Raw genomic sequence first — 12525 nt, forward strand, 5'->3', positions numbered from 1 at the left:
AGCCTGTCCCGGGCCGAGCGGCCGGCGGGTCCGGGGTGTCCTGGCCTGGCCTGGCTCGGCCCGGCCCGGCCCAGCCCTGCGGGGGCCGCTCAGCTGCAGCGCGGGCGGCACGGAGCCGGGAGCCGGCCCGGCCCGGGGCTGAGGCTGAGGCTGCCGGAGGGAGGCCCCGGCCCCTTCCCCTTCCCCTCCCCCTCCCCTGCGGGGGCCGGTCCCCGGAGCCGGCGCTGACGCGGGGCGAGGCGGGGGCGGTGCGTGACGCGGGTCCTGCTGCGGCGGCTGCCGGCGGGCCGGGCTCGGGAAGCGGCGGAGCCAGCAGCGGAGATCGGACCGGACCGAGCCGAGCCGCGCCGCGCCGGCCATGCAGCCGCTGCCGCCGCCCCGGGCACCCGCCGCCCCGCGCCGCTGAGCCGCGCCCGCCGCAGCCATGAACTTCCAGGCGGGGCCCGGGCAGAGCCCGCAGCAGCAGAGCCTGGCGGCGCCGGGCGGGCCGGGGCCGGGCTCCTCGGGGCAGCCGCAGGCCGGGCCGCCCCCGCCGCAGTTCGGCCTCTCCAACTCCGCCGCCATCCGCGCCGAGATCGGCCGCTTCGAGTCGGTGCATCCCAACATCTACGCGATCTACGACCTGATCGAGCGGGTGGAGGACCTGGGGCTGCAGAGCCAGATCCGGGAGCACGTCATCTCCATCGAGGGTGAGCCGGGCCGAACCGAGCCGAACCGAGCCGGGTCCGAGGGGGAGCGTGAGCCGGGCCGAACCGAACCGAGCCGGGTCCGACGGGGAGCGTGAGCCGGGCCGGGTCTGAGGGCGGGCCGGACCGAACCGAACCGGGTCGGGGAATGTGGCACCTGCTTTCTGTGCAGCCCTCTCAGGGGAGTATGGGCCAAACCAGGCTGGGGGGCACAGAGCCAGGGAGCCCCAGAGCTGGGGGCCCCAGAGCCGCGGTTGGGGCCCCAGAGCTGGGGGCTACAGAGCTGGGGTTGGGGGCACAGAGCCGGGGGCCCCAGAGCTGCGGTTGGGGGTACAGAGCCGGGGGGCGCATGGGCCGAACTGGCACTTGAGGCAGGGAGAGGCCAGTCAGGTCTGAGATCTTCTCAAGGAGGAGACTGAAGTAGCTGAGGAGGGACATGCCGGCCCCTGGGGACAGGCCTCGGCCCCGGCCCGAGAACCAGGTCTCCAAGGCTTTGAGTTGGGAACAAATGCGCTGGGATTGGAGAGACTGGGCCGTGGGCAGGCCCCCCCCCCCGACTGCCCCGGCCTCGCTGGGGCCGAGCTGAAAGCAGAGATGCTGGGGGTCAGGGAAGGGACTCCCGGGATGGGGTGCCTCGCGAACAGGGTCCAGTCTCGGCCGAGGAGGAGCTCAAATGGGACTGGGAGTCTGTGGGGAGCCCCGCTGGGTCTGGACCATGTTATGCTGGGGCCAGGGCTGGATTAACCTGCTGTGGGCCTGGCACCAAACACATTTGTGGGCCCCTGTAATGGGGTTCATGCTGCGCCCTTGGGCCTCCCTCTTCAGTGAGTCAGGGACACTCCAGTGTGGTGCAACACCCCTGCCCCTGAGTCTCAAAGGGTTCCTCACCACCAGGTCCCAACTCTGTACAGGTTTCACAGCTAATTCATCTACAACAGGCCTGGCCAGAAACAGACTAGGAGGCTCCCATCTCTGTCTGTGCCTGACCTTCCCCGCAGCCTTTATCGCCCCGGGTTAATGAGGCTGGCAGGTGCGGCCCTACACCCAGCCCCAATCCATTCCCCTTGATTGGGGCTGGAGAGGCAGGAGCTGATTAAGGGCTTCTCCACCAGCACCCTGCCACAGCCCCCCGGGGGGGGGGGGGGGAGGCAATGGAGCATAGTGCGGGGGTTGGTCCCTGGAGCGAGGGGCCAGGGGCATGGCAGGGGCAGCCCTGCTTCGCCCAGTGTGAGGGCACTATTTACAAACGGGCAGTTGCCAGCCCTGTGCTGCCAGCATGTCCCTTCCCCTCAGGGGTGGGCCCATGTCATGCCACGCCCCTGCCCAACACCAGAACACCCCCTGATTCCCTATGGCCAGAACCCGCCCCCGACCTGCTGTGCCAAGTGCCTCCCCCAGATCCTGCCACAAATGCACAGCACCCTGCCCCCCCGCTCACAGCCCCACCACAACTGCCCAGCACCGCACCCAGCACCCCCACTCCCTCGTGCCCCAACACACAGATCTTCCCCACCCCCTCACAGCCCAGCAGCACCCCCAGGCCCTCCAGAGACCCAGTCCTCCACGCCCTGCCTCCCGGCCGCACTCACTGGGAGATCACTCTGTTTGCTGGGCTGAGCCGGCAGCGCAAGGAGGGCTGGTCCCTCAGGACCCACTTGTCTGGAGGGGCCCAGGCAAGCCCCCCCACTGTTCCCACCCCCCAGCTGGCTGAGACTGGCCAGGCTTCTGCATCAGTCCCAGGTGGCTCAGCTCCAGGGGGCAGGTGGGGCCCCGCAGGTGGTGGGAAGCAGAGGCTGCCCGGAGGCGGACTGGCAGGGTCTCAGCACAGTGCAAGCAGAGCAGGCTGGGGCCCCTTCAGCGCACGGGCCTGGCTCCGTGGTGCCACTGGCACCACTGTAAACCCAGCACTGGTTGGGGCTCCTCAGGAAGGATGGGCCCCGGGTGTGGGGCGGTGACAGCTGCTCGCCAGGGAGGAGCCAGGGTGCATGGGGCAGCTGCTCAGAGCTCCCCTGCAGTCGGACTTGTTTCCGAAGGGCTCGTCTTCCGGACCGAGGGGGAGGGATGCTGGGTTCCTTTGGCCTTTGCACTGACTTGGCTTCACTCTCCAGAGACATTGGGACCGATTCCGGTGGCAACACTGGTTAATGCCCATTGATCTCAACTGTCTGATCTGCCATGGCGTGGCTGAGAGGGGTCAGACCCACTGGTGGTTTCTGCCGGGACTGGCTGCCCCCTGGCCCTGAGTCCTAGGGATGGATGTGGCTGGCGCACTTTCGCCTCTCTTTGGGGTTGCTTGTCAGCCCTTTCCTGGCCGGCTCTGTGCTGCCAGTGCTCAGAGGGTTGGGACCCCCTCGTTCCCCTGAACTTGCCACTGGGAGGCGCAGGGAAATGTTTGGGTGTCTTGCCCATTCTTGCTGCCTTCATTTTGTGCCTGTCAGAATTGCTGCCTGTGTGTGTTTTGTCTCCTTCCCAAGGAGGCTCGTCAGCTCCTTGTTCTGCTGTGTTTGCAGCGTCTGATTAGACATGATCAAAGTCCCTTATAAAAGTGCCATCAGATCCTTCCTCTAAAGAGCTGCCTCCGCCTGCCCACTCAGCTTCCCCTGGGCAGCAGAGAGCTGCGAGGCTGCTGCAGAAAATGGAGCCCCTGCTGCTGGGAGGGAGAGATGGTGGGTTTTCTCCCTGGCGCTGCAGATAGGTTGTGATTAATCAATTACTAAACGTCACAGAGCCCTCCTGTGCTTCAGCCCTGGTGTTTATTAATGAGAGGAGACGATCCGATGTGAGAATCGTCTCCTGAGACCCAGGCTTTGCTTAGGGCATGTGTACACTTGAGTGGGACTGGTGCCCTCTCTGCTGCTGCCCCCAGTAAGGGGCTGAGGGCTGGTAGAAGGGCCCATTGCCAGAGGGGGTTACTTGTGCCCTTACAAGCCAAAGGTTGGGGGAAGCCGCTGGTAACAGCGTGTCTTTCCCCAGAACAGAGCCTGCTATAGATTTACTGTTGGCTTCAGCCAGAACAGCCCCTCACAGTGAACCTGCGTTGGTGGCTCTGACCCCTCCTGCACGCAGATGGGATTAATTCCTCTGCCTGGGTGGCCAAAGTGGGTCAGATGGTTACAGATTTCTGTAATTGTGGGAAGACTGTTTGTGGACCTGGGCTCTTCTCACCTTCAGAGTCCCTGTGTCTCTTCTCTGTCCACTGCTCAGTTTAGATTGAAGTCCTTGTGGCCCTGTGCTGGCTGGGAAATGGGAGGCCCCCCAGACAGAAGGCTGAGAAAGGGGCACCGTTTGCCTGTGCGAAGTAGCCGTGGGTCTGTGGTGTGAGGTGGAGGGGAGAAGTTGGGGCTCTGGAGACCCGAGTGGTGCCATGGTGTGGTTGGGTGGATCCCTCCACTTTGGGACTGACCAGACGGGTGTGGTGTTCAACAGCATGTGCCTCTTGTTTGTTAATCCTGCAATGTCAGGTGGGGGTGGGGTGCAGGAAGCTCAGATCCCCTGCAGGTATATATTGGGTTTCCGGGGCTAACGGATCTCCCCCTCAGCCTAAGGGGAGGATCTATAGGGCCTCAGAATCCCACTAATTGCGGGGGACAACTAATAAAAGAACAGGGACAGGAGTGCGGTCAAAGGGTCATAAGAAGGGAGCCTGACGGGGACACCGAGCAGAGAACCCCGGACAGCGCCCACTGCTCCTCGAAGGCGGGGGAGGCAGCTTATTAGCAACAATTGCCCTGGGTGTTTGTATCTGTGTTAATAAAAGCTCCTTTGAGCTAGCAGCTTTTGCCAGGGTTACTGCACGAGCAGGGCCGGCTCCAGGCACCAGCATTCCAAGCTGGGGCTTGGGGCGGCAGTCTGCAAGGGGCGGCAGTCCTTGTGTTTTCGCCGCCCCAAGCAGTGCGCCGAATTGCCGCCGCGGACAGCAGGGGCGGTCCGTGTGCCTTTAGGGCGGCAGGCGTGTTTCTGCGGTGGTGGCAATTCGGCAGCAGCGTCTATGTTAGCTGTCCGCATCGGCTTCAGCTAAACATAGAAGCTGCCGCCGAATTGCCACCGCCGCGGAAACGCACCTGCCGCCCTAAGGGCCCCCGCGGCGGTGGCGGCGGCAATTCGGCGTGCTGCTTGGGGCGGCGAAAACTATAGAGCCGGCCCTGTGCACGAGGCAGTGCATGGTCCAGTCTTTGCCCAGTTGGCACAGGCTCCAGTGGGGACGTGTGTGGGGGTCTGGTAGGGGGCAGGGGTAGGGGCTGCTTGTCTGCGTGCTCACAGGGGAAAGCAGGTGGCAATGGCTGTTTCCCAGGGGTGATTGCAAGAAGCCTGTATATCGGCCAGAAGCTGCAATGGCCAGGCGTGCATTTGCTGGACAGGTGCACTCAGCTAGCTGGTTCCCAATATGTTCCAGGCTTGTTTATCCCTCCAGTGTTTGCAGCACATGCTGTCACAGCTGCTCTCCAGGAGGCTTGTGTATTGCCAGCTGTGGGAGCTTGGTCCTAGGAACTGCATCAGAGCGCGCAAAGCTGACTGCAGGAATGGGGCGTGGGAGTGGCAGGGAGAGTCCGCATTGGGAGCTTGGCCACTGAGTTGTGTCTAGCAGGCGGGGGAGGCTGGGCAATGAGGCCATGCTCTGCCTGATTTTGACTGTGGGGATTCAGACCTCTGCCCACGAAGAGGCCCGTTATTCTGCCTGAGGAATCTGCTGGAGCGTCTCAGGTGCCGCTTGGTAGCACAGCTGTGGAACTGGTTCCCCCAGGTCTGTCTTGATTCTGCCTAGTGCCCCACCCTCCCCCCGATTCATTTAAATAAAGAAACTGTCCCGAGTATTGTCTTGAGTCAATCTAGGTTGCAGTTACTTGCGTCCTTGTCCAGCCTGAGCTCTGTCAGTGAGTTCCCAGCGTAGGGCCCAGGAGCTGGCAGCCTGGGTCTTGTGGGGGGACTGTGCAGCAGGGCCGGCTTTAGCAAGTGCGGGGCCCGATTCGTACTCACCCGGCGGCGCTCCGGGTCTTCGGCAGCACTCAAGGACCCGCTGCCGAAATGCCGCCGAAGACCCCCGGAGCGCCGCCGTGTGAGTAAAAATTAAACAGGCGCCGGCGCGGGGCCTGATTCCGGGGAATTGGGTGAATCAGCCTAAAGCCGGCCCTGCTGTGCAGTCCTCTAGCAAGGGACAGAGCTGCTCATCCTTCTGGCCTGAGGAGACCTGGTTTCAGATCTGCACCTGGTTCTGAGTGAGAAGAATTTGTCCACTTTACTAGTAGTAAATCGCTCCCAATAGTACTGTCAGTGCACTGGGTTCTTCCCCTGTCCTCTGCCCCAGGAACTGAGGCTTGAAAGAGAGAGAAATAGGCAGATAAACCAAGGGTGGTGAGCTAGGCTGACAGATACTGGGGGAGCTGGCAGCAGCCCCTCTCATCAGCCTGCCCAAGGTGTGACTGCCTGAGAACTGGCCCACCTCCGTTGGTGGCAGCAGATCTTTGGCTGTTCCCAGCAGGGGAGTCTCAGCTGGAGATGAGTCCTTGGCTTGCAGGGCCCATGACAATTTATCTAGGCTTGTCTGGGCTGTAAACTGTAGAAATTTGCCATTTCCCTGCTGTGGTGTGTGTTGTCACGACTTTGCTCTGGCATGTGTCCAACCCCTGAAGTTCTGCGGCTGGGCTGCTGCCACCAGCGCTCGCTGCTCTGGAAACCCAAATGCAGCCCAGCTGTAGCCAGAGCTGCTGGGGAGGAGAGCGCCAGGCTGGGCTGAGCTCCCACCCAGTCACCCCAGACTCAGCCCATAGCCTCGGGGGGCTATCTCTGCTCCCACGGATGGAGGACAGCTGGGCCAGGCTCCCCTTGTTTGACCCCCTTTACACAGAACTTGGGTCCAGCAGCCTGCCCCCGCTTGGGGCACAACAAGGGCCAAAACTCCTTGGAGCAAAGACACATCAGAATTGGGACTTGCTGCTTCTCCCAGCTGGGGTCAAGTGTGTCCCCTTCGCAGCCGCAAAGTCACCCCCCACCGAGGGGCTACGTGACCTGGGGCTGGAATGCAGGTCTCACTGGGGCGACCGCTGCTGCAGTACAGTGTCTGAGGTGCATGGCTCAAGAAGGAGGTTGATAAATTGCACTGGGTTCAGAGAAGAGCCAGGAGAATGATTTAAGGATTAGAGTGATAGATTCAAGATGGGATTTTTTCTAAAAGTTCTGCTCTAGTCCAAAGAGGAGCTAATTCAGGGACATCCTATGGCCGGTGTTGTGCAGGAGGTCAGATGAGATGATCACATTGAACATGAGAATGGTCAGATACGGTCAGATCAATGGTCTATCTAGCCCCGTACCTTGTTTTCTGACAATGGCCAGTCCCAGGTGCTACAGAGGGAATGAGCAGGTCAGGTCAGTTGTCGAGTGATCCATCCCCTGTTGTCCAGTCCCAGCATTTGTAGTCAGAGGCTAGAGACACCCAGAGCCTGGGGTTGTATCTCTGACCATCTTGGCTAATAGCCATTGTTGGACCTATCCTCCAGGAGCTGATCTAGTTCTTTTTTGAACCCCTTTACACTTTTGGTCTTCACAGCATCCCCTGGAAATGAGTTTCACAGGTTGACTGTGCGTTGGGTGAAGAAATACTTCCTTGTGTTTGTTTTAAACCTGCTGCCTATTGGTGTCGTCTGGTCTTTGAACCTGGCAGATCCAAGGCCAGAAGGGACCATTGTGATCATCTAGTCTGACCTCTTATATAACAGACCATAGAACTTCCCAAAAATAATTCTGAGAGCATATCTTTTAGAAAAACATTCAATCTTGATTTAAAAATGGTCAATGATGGAGAATCCACCATGACTCTTAGTAAGCTGTTCCAATGGTTAGTTACTCTCACTGTTAAAAATTTACACCTTATTTCCACCAGGAATATTCAGAGTTGTGATAATTAATGACCACAGATATTGGAATGGATATTGAACCTTTTGCTTCTGGGTTTAAGTCAGTTTCAAACTAGGAGCGATCACGCTGAGACCTATGCAAGGGGCACATTCCCCCCCATTTACCACTATGGGATTCCTACACCGTCTTCTGCAGAATCTGGTGCTGACCACTGTCAGAGAGGACACTGGGTTAGACGGACTTCCGGTCTGATCCAGTCTGGCAGGTCCACTGTTGGGGGGAGGGATAGCTCAGTGGTTTGAGCATTGGCCTGCTAAACCCAGCATTGTGAGTTCAATTCTTGAGGGGGCCACTTAGGGATCTGGGGCAAAAATCAGTACTTGGTCCTGCTAGTGAAGGCAGGGGGCTGGACTCAATGACCTTTCAGGGTCCCTTCCAGTTCTAGGAGATAGGTGTATATCTCCATATATTAAAATAGGGAAGATTGCTCCCAAACTGCATTCCCTAGATGATATGGAGATATACCAATCTCCTAGAACTGGAAGGGACCCTGAGAGGTCATTGAGTCCAGCCCCCAGCCTTCACTAGCAGGACCAAGTACCAATTTTGCCCCAGAGATCCCCAAATGGCCCCCTTCAAGGATTGAGCTCACAACCCTGGGTTTAGCAGGCCAATGCTCAAACCACTGAGCTGTCCCTCCCCTCAATTGTTCATTCACATCATGCAGGCTGTGCTGTGGTGCCAAAGCTTCCTAATTCAGAGCCTGCTGGGGACACATGGTGGGCGGGAGAGGTGGCGGCTGCCCCTGATATCCGTTGGTTTTACCTTTTTCCTTTTGTTACAAAGAATTAAGATATTCTGTCCAAAAATACGTTCAAAGAAAGCTGCTGGCTGGCTGCACACTTTGTTCCTGTGTCGGCCCAGCACATTGTGTACACCGAGGTCTCCTGGCATTTGTCCATTCCCCCAACAAGCTCCTGTGTGCCCCGCTCTGAGCCCCCTGTACTTCAGGGACTCTGCCCCCCCTCCCACTCTTCCCTCATGCCAGGGGCTCTGTGTCCCCCAGACCTCCTTTCCCCTCATGCCAGGGGCTCTGTGCTCTCCCTCATGCCAGGGGCTCTGTGTCCCCCAGACCTCCTTTCCCCTCATGCCAGGGGCTCTGTGCTCTCCCTCATGCCAGGGGCTCTGTGTCCCCCAGACCTCCTTTCCCCTCATGCCAGGGGCTCTGTGTCCCCCAGACCTCCGTTCCCCTCATGCCAGGGGCTCTGTGCTCTCCCTCATGCCAGGGGCTCTGTGTCCCCCAGACCTCCGTTCCCCTCATGCCAGGGGCTCTGTGTCCCCCAGACCTCCTTTCCCCTAATGCCAGGGGCTCTGTGCTCTCCCTCATGCCAGGGGCTCTGTGCTCTCCCTCATGCCAGGGGCTCTGTGTCCCCCAGACCTCCTTTCCCCTAATGCCAGGGGCTCTGTGTCCCCCAGACCTCCGTTCCCCTCATGCCAGGGGCTCTGTGCTCTCCCTCATGCCAGGGGCTCTGCTCTCCCTCATGCCAGGGGCTCTGTGTCCCCCAGACCTCCGTTCCCCTCATGCCAGGGGCTCTGTGTCCCCCAGACCTCCTTTCCCCTAATGCCAGGGGCTCTGTGCTCTCCCTCATGCCAGGGGCTCTGTGCTCTCCCTCATGCCAGGGGCTCTGTGTCCCCCAGACCTCCTTTCCCCTCATGCCAGGGACTCTGTGTCCCCCAGACCTCCGTTCCCCTCATGCCAGGGGCTCTGTGCTCTCCCTCATGCCAGGGGCTCTGTGTCCCCCAGACCTCCTTTCCCCTCATGCCAGGGGCTCTGTGCTCCACATTCTCTCCCTTTCCCTCTGTGCCCTCACAATTGCTTTTCCCCTCCACCTTTCTTATTTCTTTCCTTTCTCTCTGGGAGAGAAATCATTTACAATGTCAACATTTTAAACCTGCATTGGGAGCTGAGATGGGGGTATTGTTCTGCTGCAAAGTGTTACTGGCAGCCATTGAGTGGTTCTTTGGCCTGTAGACAAGATGTAGACAGAGATGGTTGAACTTGTCAGGTGTGCTGACCGGATGTGCTCCTCATGTCCCTTTTCTGATTTTCATCAGAATCAGCAGAGTTCTTCCCAGAGCTGCTTAGAACATTCCGTGACATTTGCAGTTGTTCGAATGTGGAGCTCAGAAGCTGTTGTGTTACATCAAACAGAAGTGCTGGCAAGCTGATGTATAACTTTGCCAGTTAAATTTGCCAGTTAAAGTTGCAAATTCACATGCTTGAAAATGAGGCTGCCCATACGCAAGGGAGCAGTGATGGGGTTGCCTGGGTCCCCCTGGCTTTCAGCTTTGCGTGTTGCAACTTTGGTTATGCTTACACTGCAATAAAATGCGTGCAGCTGGCTGTGTCAGCTGGGCTCTGGGACTCTCCCCCCTTGTGGCATCTCTGAGCCCGAACATCTATTCTGAGCTTTTATAACTCCGCAGCCCAAGCCCCGTGAGCCAGAGGGAGCTGACACGAGCCAGTCACGGTGTTTGATTGCGGTGTAGACAGACTCTTTCAGAATTGTCTTTCAACAGAATGTTTTGAATATAATTTCTTTGGAAAGAGGAAAAACGTAAAACCGAAATCTTTCAGGTGCAACCGACTCGAGTTTCAGCTCTAACTGCTCTGCACTTCTGGAAGTCAGGTCCCAGAGTTCTCATGTTGGGCATCTGGAAAATGAGGAATGCACAGGAAGTGGCCGTCTGCTAAACTTTTGGCTAAGTGACTTGGCCAGCATCACATAGGAACTCTGTGGCAGAGGCAAGGTTAGACTCTAGTTCTCCTTGGTGGTATTCAGCTGCCTTAGCCACCAGGCCACCCATTCTCTTCCTGCAGCCCCTGCCTTATTCTCTACAGGCCTTCCAGCTTCAGAGCTGAATAAGGGAGAGGTCCTACAGATTCTTGTCTTACTCTCCTTGATTTATTCTCTTGGGGAAAAGTAGTAATTAAAGGGTTTGTTTACACGCAAAAAAAGACCCTGTGGTAGTGAGTCTCTGAGGCTGGATCAACAGACTCGGGCTTGCGCTAGAGCTTCCTGCTTGGGCTGCAGTCTGGGCTCTGAAACCCGGCAGGGAAGGAGGGTTCCGAGTCCTGAGTCAGTTGACCTGGGCACTAAGACTCGCTGCCGTGGGTTTGGGGTTTTTGCAGGGCAGGCAGACCCAAAAGCTCTGCCACAAGATATATGCAGAACAGGGCAGAATTAACAGTGAGGGAATTCACCATTGGAGCAGTTCCCTAGGGATGTGGGGATTCTCCCATCACGTGAGGGCTTTGCATTGAGCCGGGATGGCTTTCTAAAAGACGTGTCCTAGGTCGAGCCGAAGTTCTGGGCTTGATACAGAAATCACTGGGTGCAGGAGGCCAGACATGATGATCGAATGGTGCCTGCTGGCTTTAAACTCCTCGAGTGAAGGTTGCACAGGCCAGCACCCTCCCCATCAGCGCTTGAACCCTGGAAGTTCAGCACTTCAGCAGAGACTTTGGCCTCTGAGCATGAGGGCGATGTTAGCTGGCAGCAGCAGAAAGAGGGTGCAGAGCACACTGAAATTGTGGGTTCCTTGTGTATGCGTATGCAGTGCTATGGAATGGTTAGGGTGTTGGGTGTGTTGCCAGCAGCCGTGGCATGATGTGAGCCACGGGCAGGACATGGTAAGTTGCAATAGCTCTGGCAAACCTGCATAGCTTTTCAGCAGGCTTGAAAAAGGTACTTCCCTGACCTCAGGGCTGTCTCGCAGCGAGATTTCAGAGTCCTGCTGCAAACCATGGAGACACTAGAGCTCCTGGGAAAAAACAAGCTAAGAATTTTTATACTGTAGATCTTAGTGTCTTCATTTTAAAGGGCTCTTCCCCCCCTTCCCCCCAATGTGTGTGATAGGTACGTGGTACCCGGGGTGACCTGGTGAGTTAAGAAGTGCCTTGACACAGAGGAATTTTCAGGAGGGACTGGAATGTGCAGTCCTAGCAGAGGGTGGCCTGGAAGGCGTTTGTCTGAGACCCTGACAGATGGGTGCATAAAGCTGGCATCGTGAATGGGGTTGGAGGAACAGTGCCAATGTGAAATAAAGGCTGCTAGCTAGCGAGGGACGGGGCTGCAGGGGTTAGAAGATGGGGGTCAGCGAAGGGATGAAATGGGGGATAGTGTGGTGAGAATGAAGAGCCTGGAGACTGATCTTGGCAGCAGTGTTTTGTGTGCACCCAGGCCGGTGAGGGGAGGAGCCTGCAGTCTTCAGGACATGAGGCCCTGGACAAGAGCCTTTGGGCTGGGGCTAGAGAGAGAGAGACCTTCCTGGCCCTGGCCCCTGTGACTCGGCCACCGTCTGCCTGGCACTGAGCTGTTCTGCACAACCCAGCCCTGGAGCGGGTGAGTGGGATGGGCAGAGGCTCAGGAAAGGCTGAAGTAGTGCAGGGGACGCGGGAGTGGACTAGCGGGAGACCCCTTAGAGGTGAGAGCGGAGCTTGCACTGCGCTGGCGCCTTCCGTCCCAAGGCTGGTGTCTCCGTGCTCTGCCATTTCCCACAGACCCCAGGGTGCTTCACCTGCACCTGGGTTAGGGCTTTGTTGTCAAAGTGTTGGTTTGGAAACCGCTTCCCTCTGTCCTGCTGGAGGCTGGTGCACAGGCTGCCTGTCTCTGGAGGGAGCCTGGGGCTGAGCACACGGGGCTGAGTGTGCATGGTGCTGCACGGTCCTTTTGTTTCTCTTGGGCAGGTGAGCTCTGAACTGTGCCATAGTTCTTGGCCTCATCCCCAGCCGAGTCATGGATTTATAGTGTTTAAGGCTGGAAAGAACCATTAGACCATCTAGCCTGACCCATCCCAGGCCATTAAATCTCACCCAATTCCCCCTGTACTGAGCCCAGTCATTTCTGTTTGCGCTTGGCAAGCCCATCTGCCACAAGGGCCCCAGTCACACCGAGAGCTGGAGAAATAGGGTGACCAGATCTCCCGA

The 12525-nt window shown here is 58.2% G+C and overlaps 1 protein-coding gene across 2 annotated transcripts in view; it reads left to right on the forward strand.

The window, feature by feature from the left end:
- The first annotated feature begins 402 nt into the window (after window positions 1–402).
- Window positions 403–12525, forward strand: part of AGAP3 (ArfGAP with GTPase domain, ankyrin repeat and PH domain 3) — a 231672-nt gene continuing 219549 nt past the window's right edge. The window contains exon 1 of one of the 2 annotated variants that reach the window (XM_045004286.1): window positions 403–689. In XM_045004286.1, the coding sequence (XP_044860221.1) occupies window positions 425–689 (265 nt within the window). In that variant the 5' untranslated portion in view covers window positions 403–424. The remainder of the gene's footprint in view (window positions 690–12525) is intronic. The other variant, XM_045004285.1, reaches the window with a different exon arrangement.

The sequence above is a fragment of the Mauremys mutica genome, chromosome 2 (genome assembly GCF_020497125.1).
Source record: "Mauremys mutica isolate MM-2020 ecotype Southern chromosome 2, ASM2049712v1, whole genome shotgun sequence".
In the NCBI taxonomy this organism is placed as follows: Eukaryota; Metazoa; Chordata; order Testudines; family Geoemydidae; genus Mauremys; species Mauremys mutica.